A 13,945-nucleotide genomic window follows, 5' to 3' on the forward strand; every position below is an offset into this window, starting at 1 on the left:
GAGCTTTATTTCTTTTTTGTTAATCTTTTGTTAATCTTTCAGTTGTATGGTATATGGTCTTGAGACACACAAAACATTTTTACAGTGGCATTTACTGTGAAATACATTGTGCTGTAATCACATTTTGAATCCATGAGTACATAAATGATAGAAGGGGAAATGGGAAGTTTCTGAGAAGGGGAATATTTATTATAAGAGGATTTAATGTGTGATCTTTTCATTACAGATATGGCGTAAGATATTCAAGATTGGACAGCTGGTGACCTGATATTTCTGATAGCCTTAAGCTGACTTACAGCCATAGAGAAATCTCTCCGTTTTTGTTTTCTGCATTACATCTTTCGTGGCAGCTAAGTTCACCTTGCAACCATGTATGGAAGTGCTCGCTCAGTTGGGAAGGTGGAACCAAGCAACCAGAGCCCTGGGCGTTCACCTAGGCTTCCCCGTTCCCCTCGCTTAGGTCATCGTCGAACCAATAGTACTGGAGGGAGTTCTGGAGGCAGTGTTGGAGGTGGCAGTGGGAAAACCCTTTCAATGGAGAATATACAATCCTTAAATGCTGCCTATGCTACATCTGGCCCTATGTACTTAAGTGACCATGAAAATGTGGGTTCAGAAACACCAAAAAGCACCATGACACTTGGCCGTTCTGGGGGACGTCTGCCTTATGGTGTTAGGATGACTGCTATGGGCAGTAGTCCCAACATAGCCAGCAGTGGGGTTGCTAGTGACACCATAGCATTTGGAGAGCATCACCTCCCTCCTGTGAGTATGGCATCCACTGTACCTCACTCTCTTCGTCAGGCAAGAGATAATACAATCATGGATCTGCAGACACAGCTAAAGGAAGTGTTAAGGGAAAATGATCTCTTGCGGAAGGATGTGGAAGTAAAGGAGAGTAAATTGAGTTCTTCAATGAATAGCATCAAGACCTTCTGGAGCCCAGAGTTGAAGAAAGAGCGAGCCCTTCGAAAAGATGAAGCTTCCAAAATCACTATTTGGAAGGAACAGTATAGAGTCGTGCAGGAAGAAAACCAGGTTAGTTTTATATGTCTTGTCTGTCTTTATTGGCTGAATTCATGTATATGAATAAAATGAGTCAGTCTTTTTTTTTCCCTTGTTAGTTCATTTATCTTTCTTAATCCTATCTATTTTAGTATTTTCTGTCTTTTCTTTCTCAGCCTTTTCCAGATTTGCTTTTATGTCTGCTTTTCCCCCTTATTACTTGTTTTTCTTCAGTTCTTTTTCACTTACTGTATTTTTTTAAAATACAAAAATACAATATTCTCTCAATTCTGTGAGAATAGAGTATTGCCACACATTCTAACATCCATTTCCAAAATTATTTTGATTATTTAAGTGTAAAATATACCAGTAAGATTGGTCATAATGTAAAAAAAAATCAGTCTTAAAAACTATCAGAAGTAAGCCAATATGTTATTGAAGAACAGATGTTACTTTTAAAAAGTTAATGATGTAAATCTTAATTAGGTACTTAAAATGAGTAACATCGTTTTGTTGATATTCATGTAAGTTTTACTTCAGGGTGTTGATGTTGTTTTTGTTATTCTTTGATTTTTCTAAATTTAAGGTGGAGGAAAGGCAACTTGGTACAATTGATTGTTTTGATAAAATAATATGTGTAGGCATTATAATCACATAATTTTTCAGTTTTAGAACTAAGTGCTTTCGGGTGTGGTTGCTCACACCTGTAATCCCAGCAGCCCGGGAATCTGAGGCAGGAGGATTAGAAGTTCTAGAGCAGCTTTAGTAATTTATCGAGATCCTACACAACTTGGTGAGATCCTGTCTCAAAATTAAGGGGGAAAAAAAAAAGAAAAAAAGAAGGAAGAAAGAAAGAAAGAAAAAGAAGAGCCAAGTGCTGTCTTAGACACTGTATGAAAAAAATAACTTATTTACTTTTCTGAACTATCTCAGGTTATAGTTCATGTTTGGCTATAGTTGTGTCATACTGTGCAACAGCTCATGAAATCAAATATGTGAGCAAATCATATTTAGCCTGTGGTAATTAAAATCTTAAAATACTTTTTGTTTAAAATACTTTTAAAACATATCTTAAATTTGGGAGGTTGGATTACTTGCCCTTAAAAAAACTATCATTTCTTTAGAGAATTTCTTTTTTTTTTTGGTACTGGAGATTGAACCTAGGGGCACTTAACCACAGAGCCATATCCCCAGCCCTTAAAAACACACACACACACACACACACACACACACATTTTAAAATATTTTATTTATTTATTTTTACATGGTGCTGAGGATCGAACTCAGTGCCTTGCATGTGCTAGGTGAACACTCTACCACTGAGCCACAACCTAACCCCTAAAAAATATATTTTATTTAGAGACAGGGTCTCACTGAGTTCCTTAGGAACTTGCTAAGTTGCTGAGGCTGTTGCTGAACTTGTGATTTCAACCTCCTGAAATGCTGGAATTATAGGTGTGTGGCACTGCACCCAGCTTAGAGGAGAATTTTAAAGTAGCTACCTCGTTGTTGTTATTAAACTTATTTTTGGGTTAGGCTAATAAGAATTATAAAGAAAGTAATAAACAACTAAATTTCTGCATTTTTCTTAAGTGATTCCATGAAATACAGAGAGAATTAGAAATGATCTGTGTCTTTTATTTTTTATTTTTTTCAGTACTAGGAATTGAATCACAGGAGTTCCTACCACCAAGCCCTTTTTATTTTTTATTTATTTATTTATTTTTTTAAACTTTTTTTTTAAAGAGAGAGAGAGAGAGAGACAGAGAGAGAGAGAGATAGAGAGAATTTTTTTTTTAATCTTTATTTTTTAGTTTTCGGCGGGCACAACATCTTTGTTTGTATGTGGTGCTGAGGATCGAACCCGGGCCCCACGCATGCCAGGCGAGCACGCTACCACTTGAGCCACATCCCCAGCCCTTTATTTTTTATTTTGAGATAGAGTTTTGCTACGTTGCTCAGGCTGCTCTCACACTCGGGATCCTCTTACCTCAGCCTTCTGAGTCTCCAAGGATTACAGGCATGTGCCCCCTGACCTGGCATGATTGTCTTAACTATTCTGCTAATCATGCTTAGTTTAGGCATTCAGATCTGTTTTGAGTACTGGAAGATCTCAAGGTAAATTGAATTTTGTATGTTAAAGCTACAGACCTGCTTTTCCAGATTTGGTTTTTGGTCATAAGATGAATACAGAAAAATGGAAAGTAAAATTTACCCCATATCCTCCCATCTACTAATAACTTCACAATTGCCCTAAATATTTTGATGTTTCTTGTTAAAGAAACATAAGAAATTTTGCATGAGTGGAATATTACGAGTGTTATTCTGTGACCTTATTTTAGCCAACGACATTTCTCCTATATATTAAATCTCTTTAATATATATGTAATCGTTTATCATGCCTATGTACTTTTCCATTGTGTTTATACTAGATAATATGGTAGGTTAAAAATCTCATTTACTCTGGGCATGGTAGTGCATGCTAGTAATCCCAGTGACTTGGGAGGCTGAGGCAAGAGGATCACGATTTCAAAGCCAGCTTCAGTAACTGTGAGGTACTAAGCAACTCAGTGAGACCCTGTCTCTAAATAAAATGCAAAATAGGGCTAGGGATGTGGCTCAGTGATCCAGTATCCCAGAGTTCAACCCCTGGCGCCACCTCCCTCCAAAAAAATTATAATTTAATATAATTTAATTTTATAATTTAATTTCTCAGGTATGTTATAACCCCAAACTATTTTTCTTTTACTTTTTAACTGGTAATTAAATTTGTCATTACTTAAAATTTTAATGCTTTAATATTCTTAAGTATTTCTGTTAGACACCTGGCCTTACAAAATAAGAGTACATTAAGAAAATTTTTTTAATTGTTGGCAGACCTTTTTTTTTTTTTTTTAAATATTTGTTTATTCATATGTGGTGCTGAGAATCAAACCCAAACTTTACTGCTGAGCTACAACACCAACCGTGAGAGCATGTTCTTTAAAAAAATATTTCTTGGGGCTGGGGATGTGGCTCAAGTGGTAGCGCGCTTGCCTGGCATGCGTGCGGCCCGGGTTCGATCCTCAGCACTACATACAAACAAAGATGTTGTGTCTGCTGAAAACTAAAAAATAAATATTAAAAAAAGATATTTCTTAGAAAATTCTGTGAGTTTGACTTATTAAGACTTTAAGATTATGCAAAGGAAGAAAAGAACTGAAATAGACTTCAGTGATAGATTCTAAACATAAGGAGAGGGGTTACCTAAATGCTGGCTCAGATATATCACTATTAGTAGTTATATTTGTTTAAAACCTAGATTTCTAGATCTTACTGAATAATAACTAAATAAAAACCTCTGAGAACAGAGTTTGGAACTTGTATTTTAAACAAGCTTCTCAGGTGATTTCATGATCTTTAGAATTTAGTATATACTAATTAATCTATTTTTTTTAGTGGTACTGGGATTGAATCCAGAGGTGCTCTTCCACTGAGATGCATCCCCAGCCCTTTATGTTTTATTTTTGATTTTGAGACAGGGTCTTAAGTTGCTGAGTACAACCTTGAACTTGTTATTCTACTTTATTTTCTTGAATAGCTAAGATTATAGTTGTGCCCCACCATGCTTGGCTAATACATTCAATTCTTAAACTTATCTCTTGCCCATATGCCACTGAATTGTGATGTTTCTGTAATGTCACTTTTGAGCTCAAAAAAAAAAATTTTTTTCAGTGTTGATTTGAATCCACATTCTTGCACATGCTAGGCCAAGTGCTTTATCACTGACCTATAATCTCAGATCTTGAGCCCCAAGAAACAAAGGACCATTCTCTCCATGCTTATTGTCCTTTTTCCTGTAATGTTAGGGATGCAACATACTTGATCATTATCTATAACAGTGATCCCAATGGATGTGGTGTATATAGGGAAAAGAGTATTAAAATTTTAGAGATGTAGTTCAAAAGAGCCCTGTAAGGTGGACCAGTGGTGCACGCTTGTAATCCTGACCTGTAATCCCAGCTATTTGGGAGACTGAGGCAGGAGGATCATAAGTTCAAGGCCAGTCTTGGTAATTTAGCAAGAGTTGGTTTCAAAATAAAAAATAAAAAAAGGACTGGGAATGTAGCTCATTGTTAGAGTGTCCCTGGGTTCAAGCCCTAGTAACACAAGAGAAAAGAAAAAAAGGGGTAAGTAGGAGAGGGAAGAAAGGAAAGGAAAGCCCACAAGGTGATTTTGATGTATCCTCACATTGTGAACCATTGACTCATAAGATAAATACTCAAATGATGTGATAGCAAAATGAAAATACATTTTATTTAGTTGACAGAAAAGAGAATATAAAACCAAAAATATATTATTCATTATTATAAAGTAATTGTACCTGCTCAGTTTTATTGTGTAGTATTGGGTTATAAATGTTAGAAGAGGAAAAAATGAGTTTGTATTCTTCAGTCTTGTGATGAAGTATCAGTGTAGCATAGGTATTAGAAACTGTATCTTGTGTTCTTAGGGTATGAAGTCCTTTTTTTAAACAATATTGATAAGTTTGTAGTGTATATGTGGTATATATGAAATTGGTTATATGTATTTAGACAAACATTATAATTGAATATTGTCCAATCTCAAATGTGTTTTAATAAAAAAAAAAACAAGAGTTCCATTTAATTTTAAAGTGTGTAAATCACCGTCTTATTATAAAAAAATATTGTAGGTGGCTGTGGTGGTACACACCCGTAATCCCAGCTACTCAGGAGGCTGTCAGGAGGATTGCAAGTTTGAGACCAGATTCAGCAATTTAGCAACATCCTGTCTTAAAATTAAAAAAAAAAAATTAAAAACGGTCTGGAGGGCTGGGGTTGTAGCTCAGTGGTAGAGTGCTTGCCTAGCATGTGTGAGGCACTGGGTTCGATCTCAGCACCACATATAAATGAGCAAAATAAAGGTCCATTGACAACTAAAATATATATATATATATATATTAAAAAAAAAAGGACTGGGTACGTAGCTCAGTGGTAAAGTGACCCTGGGTTCAATTCCCAGCTCTGCAAACAAAGAAAACAATAGCAAAAACCAGAGCAAAATAAGAGAATATTGTGAAAAATTTACATATGAATACATACTTCTCTTTAAAATGCTCCACCTTTCTAATATAGATTTTCTCTGTGTGTGTGTGTGTGTGTGTGTGTGTATGTGTGTGTGTGTGTGTGTGTGTGTGTGCGCGCGCGCGCGCGCAAACCTATAAAATTGAAAGTGATTGGGGTTCCTGGATATATTAGTGAATTAGCTAATCCCAGGCTTATCTTGCTGATGATTCTGAAAATAATGCCCATAGAGAAGATTGTTTTTCTTATCAGGTGACTTGGCAAAGTCCAGTTTATTGCAGTTTATTGAGGAAAAGTTACTGGGATGCTTGTTGATTTTGATATTAATTGAGGCATAGTTTTATACCTATATGTCAGAAGCTTTGGGGAAAAAAAATAAATGCAGTATCCTTTCCAGTTATCAAGCTACATTCAGAGGCAAAATATTTGAATCTCTGAAAAGACAATTGTGGGTACTTAGCACTTCAGTGCAAGAGAAGCAGTCCACAGGATTTTCATGCCAAAAAAACCATATGTGCAGAAGAAGGGTGAGTACTGCCTTATCTAGAGTCCGCCCCTTGCTCTAATTAAACACCAATTCTGGCAGGAATATATTTCCTGCACCCACTATAATTAACAGACAATCCTAAAATTGTATAACTTTAGTCCAAAAAACAAAGGGTGCAATTTTAAAGTAAAGTGAAACACTGTAATGAGATATAGAGAGTGAGAATGCTAATTAATAGATTATAGTCAGCCAGCAGTGGGTCCTAATTAAATTCTTCATTCATTATACCCTCAGTAGTCCTCAGAGGTCTGTCATCTTCCATTTTATAAAGAAGATTGTTTAACAGGATTTCAGTAATTAAATAAATTTCCCCATTTCAGTTTGAGACTGGTGTTTGAGTCCATTCTGAATGTTTGATCTCATTGGGCTACAGAAATCTTGGTCTAGAATTCTAGCAAATGTAAAACACATTTGCTTAGAATTGCCTGATGTGTGTGGTTTATTATTATGGGATCCTTATAGAAGATTGTTTCTAAAATACCCAGCTGATTTTATGTCCCACGATTCTCGTTACTGAACTATCAAGTAGTGATTGAAGAGTTAGAAGAGTTAGAATAATATATATTATATTTTAACAGGGAAGGCTGAATACTAGGCAAAAGCTTTACCACTGAGCTATACTCCTAGCTTGCATTTTCTTTTTTTAAACTGAGAATAAGAAAGGCTTTTAGCATATGTTTGCTTGAGAAATATAAAATTCAGTTGTGAGCTTGTTAGACTTTCAGAGCCAATAAGTCTTTGAATAAGTTTTATGTTTTATTTTATTCTAATCAATACATAACCAGCTATTGTCATACTTCTTTCTTGGTTATATCTTATAAGACTTCTGTTTTTTTCAGCCTGGGTTGTAATCCCAGCTACTTGGGAGACTGAGGCAGGAAGATTGTAAGTTTTGGGCCAACCTTAGCAATTTAGTGAGATCCTGTCTCAAAAAATAAAAAAAAAAGGGCTGGGGATGTAACTCAGTGATAGAGTACTTGCCTAATACATGTGAAGCTCTGGATTGAGTGCCCAGTACTGGAGGTGGGGATTCAAAGAAAGAATTCTGTTTTGAATTTATTTGGGTGCTTCTTCAAATAAGTATTTAATTAAACACTTTTGATGGAAAATTTGTGTGAGCAGAGTATATTCTATTTAATGTTATAGAGTGGCAAGAGACTTTAATTTTTTTGTCTTCTGTATTTTTTCTGATTGCTGTCTGATTGATTGATTGAATTTTGCAGTGTTGGAGATCAAACCTGGGGCCTTGAATGTGCTAGGCATGTGCTCTACTACTGAACTATGTGCTATAGAGTCTAATATTTTTTTTAATGATTTTCATTTTATGAAGCTCCCATCCATTAGGTCTTGTCACATGTGAAAGTACATAAATTGGTATGGGAAATTTGCTTTCCATTTGAAGAGTTGGTAGGTTTGTTTACTTGGAATTTAGTGGGGGTTGTTGATTTTGGCTCCCTGGCCAGGTGTGCTCGAACCTTCCTATAATCCTAGCGACTCAGAGGCTGAGGCAGGAGAATTGCAAGTTTGAGGTCAGCCTCAGCAACTTAGCAAGACCCTGTCTCAAAAAAAAAAAAAAAAAAAATAGAATTGGGGATATAGCTTGGAGGTAAAGTGCCCCTAGGTTCAATCCCAGTAACAGCTCCCAAAGATTCTGGCTCCTTGAAAAAGCTGTATCTATTTGATAAAAATGTCTGTTTCTTAGTCATGCTTTACCATCTCTAGAAGTGGCACTGCGAGGCCAGATTTCCTCCTGATAGCCGTATATGTAGTAATAATTTGATTTCTTCAGGATGCCTGAGGAACATGCTGTGATACTTGTGAAGAAATTTTAGGGAGTTTCATCCATCCTTTCACCCCCCTTTGTCCCTCCATTCCTCACTCTGTATCACCTCTCCTTCTTTCATGATACCTCAATTGAGATATAATTGAATTCACCCTTGAAGTATATGTTTTTTCTTCCTTTATCTGATTTATTGGAAGAAGAATTTTAGGAAACTAATAGTAAGTTGCCCTAGGGAGTTCTTGAACAGTGAAATGAGTGACATGTTAAGGGTCAACAGAGAAGATTGAAGGAAAGAAGGCAGAGAAGGCAAGTGAGTTGTTGTGGAAGGCCTGGATGAACTTGGGTAATAGGCATGGTGAGCAAGGTGCACATTCATGAGGTATTTTCAGAGAGAGATTTGTTTGAAGGCTATGATGACTAGAGAGAAAAATGCAATGAGTCATGGTACTGAGACTATGGAAATGTTTTTGCTCTTGATTAACAATGGAAAGAGATGGCAAAGTACAACCAGTTTCAGAGTAAGAAATAGTGAATTTGGTGTACATATATGAATAGAAGTTTTTCATAATCATTTGAAAATAGGAAACTAATGACTGTGATTTTAGGTGCACACAGGTGGATGTTACATGTACTTATTAATGTTAAAGAATTTACTGTGTTAGTTGAGTATCAAAAGCTTCATGCCTCTGTTTATGGGTATGAGGAGTGGAGGGGAAAGAGAGAACATGCTTTGTATATATATTTTCTTATCAATCTATTTTTGTGTTTTGGTTCTTTCTATTGTTTTACTTTTCTTTGATGGCAAAAATAACCTGAGTGATTCTTTCAGTTTATCAAATCACTATTTATTACAAATGATTAGCCAGGTGCAGTGGTTCACATCTGTAATCCCAGCATCTTGAGAGCTGAGACAGGAGGATCACAGGTTTGAGGTTAGCCTCAGCAATTCAGCTAAACCCTCAGCAATTTAGGGAGACCCTGTCTCAAAATTAAAAATAAAAAGGACTGGGGATGTAGCTCAATGGTAAGAGTGCCCCTGGGTTTAATCCCTACTCATTGTTGCCCAAAGGTTAATATTAGTTTATGTTCCTATGATAAACTTCTGCTAATAGATGTCCTTTATTTTAATTAACAGCAGCTTCATTAGAGCTCATGTATGATGAATTAAGAGTGAATTTCTGAAAAGGAGTAATTGCAGAAAATATTCAGGGAGGAAATGATTGTATTGATAATGTTTTATTCTTTCACTCTGGACAGGATTAGAAATGCTTTTTGAACTGGCTTTGTGCTGCCATGTGCATCTCTAAAAGTATTCCTTTATCTTTCTGGAATTGGAAAGATAGTCCTTAACCAAGATTTATTCCCTTTATTTTACTTTACTGTTAGCAGTAATGCTTTTGAAACCACCTTCTTTTCCCCCACTTTGTTCTCTTAGCCTTTCCAACTTAATACGCTCATGGTAAATTCTTTTACACTTTGACAGTTTGCAGAGAATACTAAAATGAGAATACTGAAATAACACCTGTCCAGATTAATTTCACATATGGAGAATCTGCAGTCAATCACCCTTGATGTACACATGATACCATATCATAACATTGCCTGGTGACTTGTGAGTTTCTAGAGCATATGATATGCAGGGACTTATTTAGCTTTGAAGTCACCTTTGGTTAACTGCTGTCGCGTTAGATGTGCCTTGAATAGTCCTTTGTAGTAGCAGTTCTCAAACTGTTTGGCCTCAGGACATATTTATTTGTAAAAATGTAAAGGAGCCCAAGCAGTTTTTATTTTTGTAGCCAAATTCATCAATATTTGTCACTTTTTTAAAAAAGAGAGAGAGAGAGATAATTTTTAAAAAATATTTATTATTATTTTTTTTAAATTTTCCGCGGACACAACATCTTTGTATGTGGTGCTGAGGATCGAACCTGGGCCACACGCATGCCAGACGAGTGCGCTACCGCTTGAGCCACAGTGCCCAGCCCAATATTTGTCATTTAAATAGAAAATTTAAAGAGTTTTAATAATTAAATTAAATGTTAACATAAATAACGTTTTAAAAATGAAAATTGTATTGCAAGTCTCTTTAACGTCTGGCATAACTGAAGACAGCAGATTCTCATATCTGTTTTTATATTCAATCTGTTGCAATTTGTAGTTTTAGTTGAAATATGTGGAGAAAATCAGGATTCACACAATATGTACTTGGAAAAGCAGGAGTGTTTTCAGGTAAGTGTTAGATATTTTTCAGAACCACACCAGATTTCAACTAAGTTGTAGTTTTTTCTTTTAGAAAAGCATTTTTTATTGAGGTACAGTTTGTATACCATAAAAGACATTGTACAATTCAAAATATATATATATATATATATATATATATATATATATATTTTTTTTTTTTTTTTTTTTTTTTTTTTGGGTAATTTACTCAGTGTACAACCATAGTCATGATCAAGTTTTAGCAGTTAGGGTGAAGCTCAATGGCATACTGCTTTTCTGGCATGTAGGTCACCTGGGTTCCATGCCCAGCAGTGAGCTGGAAAAATCCAGTTTTAGAACATATTTGTCTGTAAGTAGTAGTTTTTCAAGTTAATTGCGATGTGGAATCCAAAACCCTATCAGTGAAGCTTTTCATACTTTATTATGTTCAAATGTGTTTGTGTGTCACTTTGAATGGATCTTTTACAGTTAGAAGATATATAAAAATAACGCGTTTTCTTCTGGATTTGTAGCACTTGTATTGGTCTTTTGAAAAATATTGGTTCATTGAGTTATGCAGACCTTCCAAATATTGATATTTCATTAGACAGATTTGAAAAAAACCACATTCATTAATACTGCTCATCAGAAAAGTCCTTCAAGTATTGGTAAAGTGTCCAACTCACTTGATAGTTAATAAAAATTTCCAATATTCTGATATTTGAAAGCTCAGATTTTATCATTGACTGCTGAGTAATCCTAGCTATTGAGGTGCTGAGTCAGAGGATTACATGTCCTGGATAAACATGGGCAATTTAGTGAGACCCTATCTCAAAATAAAAATGGAAGAGGGTTGGAGATATAGCTCAGTGGTAGTGTGCTCCTGGGGAAAAACCATTGGCAAAAGATATTGTCAGTTGTTGTGTTTGAAATGACAGGTTAATTTCATAAATTTTTGAGAAAATGTTGGTCATATCCCCAGTCTGTATAATCAATCATAGGTTATTATTTTAGTTTTTCAAGTTAGAACAGTGTTCATTGAGAAAAGTAACAAACAGTTCTCTGTGACTTTTCTTAACCGGTGTTTCAATGTGTAGCAGAAATGCTTTTTGCTTCTTAAAAGATGAGTTAGTTGAGCAGAGTTAGACCTGAGTGATGTGATTTTCTGAACTGAAGAATATTTCAGGCAGAGGGCTCTAAATCTACAGGTCTTATAGTGGGGTCCTCTGGCTGTGGTAAAAGGCTGCCTCAAAGGTCACTTTTATCTAAGGCTCTCTACTCTTATCTGTTTAGGGTGACCTCAACAAGGTTCTTCTTCACCATGATTTAGGAAATGACACTGTTTCTTTAGTATTAATGAGTATAATGGCTGTATGCTGTAATAGCAAACATTATTGTTTTGTTTGTTGTTGTTGCCTTAGTAATTATAGTTGGCTAACCAGTGCTTATTTTATTGAGGTTTTATTATAAGGATTTATTCCTCTTTGTCTTATCAGTTACCTAATTTTTACTACAAAGGAATTAACAGAATCTATTGATAAAGTTTTGTTTGTAACTAATGTTTGGTTCTGTTATCTACTTTCTTGGAGTCATTTGCTGTAATCATATCCATCCATAGCTCTAATGGAGGGGGACCAAGTTTTTTAAGAATGAATGCATATTTTAAAAATTATCTTGTGAGTAGTGCTTGAACTTTATTATTATTTTTTTTTGTTTTTGAAAAAGAAGAGGGAGGATCATCAAGGATGTCTATTCAGTGGGACTCTCTGTTATTATAATAAGCATTAAAAAGCACTGTAAAATTCTGAAAGTGAGAGAGCTCAGTTTTAAGGACTCTGAAACAAATTGCCAGGTAGTATAATCTCATGGAAGTCATTTTCATTGCTTTTTATTACCCTGTTTGTGCTTGTGGAACACAGTATCTTCTTTCCCTATTTCACTAAGTTTAAAGGGGTCTTGAGCCCATGTTGAGTTGAGCTTATGATTATATGTTGCCTTCTACCAAAGTTGCAGTATATATAGGTCTTTTTATTTTGTTGTTTTTTAAAATTTTGTTTTGATATTTTCTCTGCATGGCAATAAATAAATAAATTATTTGTTTTCTAATGCTACAAGCATGAGATATGATGAGGTTGTTACTGTTTTATTATACAATATATTTTTGTTCTACAACAGGGAATTTGGAAAAATGAATCTACCTTTGGGCCATAAGATTTTATTGTGGAGATGCTTTGTCATCTATTTTCATAGTACATACATACCTTAAAAACATAGCAGAAGAAAATAGTGTTTTTAAAATTTTTTTAAAATTTTTAAATTATAGATGGACACAATATCTTTATTTTGTTTGTTTATTTTTATTTAAGTCTAAGAAGAGATGTATGTCTGTAACTCGGGTATTTTCATTGTCAAAATATAAATAATAGTTTGTTTAGCTGTTTTGGGGTTAACAGTTTTGGATAGGTTGCGGGTGGTGGTATTTGCCTGTAATCACAGCTACCCAGGTGCATGAAGCAGGAGGAGCGTAAGTTTGAGGTCAGACTGGGCAACATAGTGAGACCTTCTATCTCAAAAAAAAAAAAAAAAGAAAAAAAAAAGTTTTGGGTGGGTATTTATGTTTTATTTTTTCTTTGTATACTAGTATCATTCCTGTTTCTGGTCTGAGATAATGGTGTGAAAATAAAAGCAAAACTCCTGAAATTAGCTGTTCACAGATAAATATTTGTTTAAGCATAGTGTGCAAAGCTTTTTTAAAAAACACAGTTATATTGTACTTACATTATAAGTGTTCAGCATTCGTTCTCTTTTAAAGAAAAACATTTTGGGAACTAAGGGAAAACTGTTCTGTAGGATTTAAAATCAATTGAGATATTGTGAGAGTGTATTTAGAAAATGTTATTGCTTTTGATTATTTTTCATTGATTTGATAACCTGAATAATTACTAATTTTTTCTTGCCCCATGTTTCTTCTTCATGGGCAAAGGAACTTAGAATAGGTGTCGAATCTTAGGAGAGAAGCACACTTTAATGAATGTTTCTTATCTTTTCTATCCTGTACTCATGGAGGTATATTGAGGTAAATTTCTTATTTCTCTATGAAAACATGCTACCCAGCAAAAATATCTATGGAATTGTGATATATAATATGGATGGCACAGAGCATTTTTTCAGAGATGAAGCAGGTAAAAGATAATCTACTTAAAGAGTAGCAGATGAAGTCTTGGATTTCTCTTGATATTTCTGATGATGGTTACTTATTTCAAGGGTTAATATACTGATTCTCAGTTGTTGGAAAGGTGTGAGAACATGGGCCACTAGAATAATGGG

At 34.8% G+C, this 13,945-nt stretch overlaps 1 protein-coding gene across 1 annotated transcript in view; it reads left to right on the forward strand.

Moving 5' to 3' along the window:
- ERC1 (ELKS/RAB6-interacting/CAST family member 1) overlaps positions 1–13,945 on the forward strand; it is a gene marked incomplete at its 3' end in the record, with an annotated part of 440,133 nt that overhangs the window by 32,237 nt on the left and 393,951 nt on the right. Inside the window, exon 2 of the mRNA XM_081310767.1 lies at positions 227–1,038. Coding sequence (XP_081166893.1) covers positions 370–1,038 — 669 coding nt within the window. The 5' untranslated portion in view covers positions 227–369. The remainder of the gene's footprint in view (positions 1–226; positions 1,039–13,945) is intronic.

Source organism: Spermophilus citellus (genome assembly GCF_964194105.1).
Source record: "Spermophilus citellus genome assembly, chromosome: 10".
Taxonomy (NCBI): domain Eukaryota; kingdom Metazoa; phylum Chordata; class Mammalia; order Rodentia; family Sciuridae; genus Spermophilus; species Spermophilus citellus.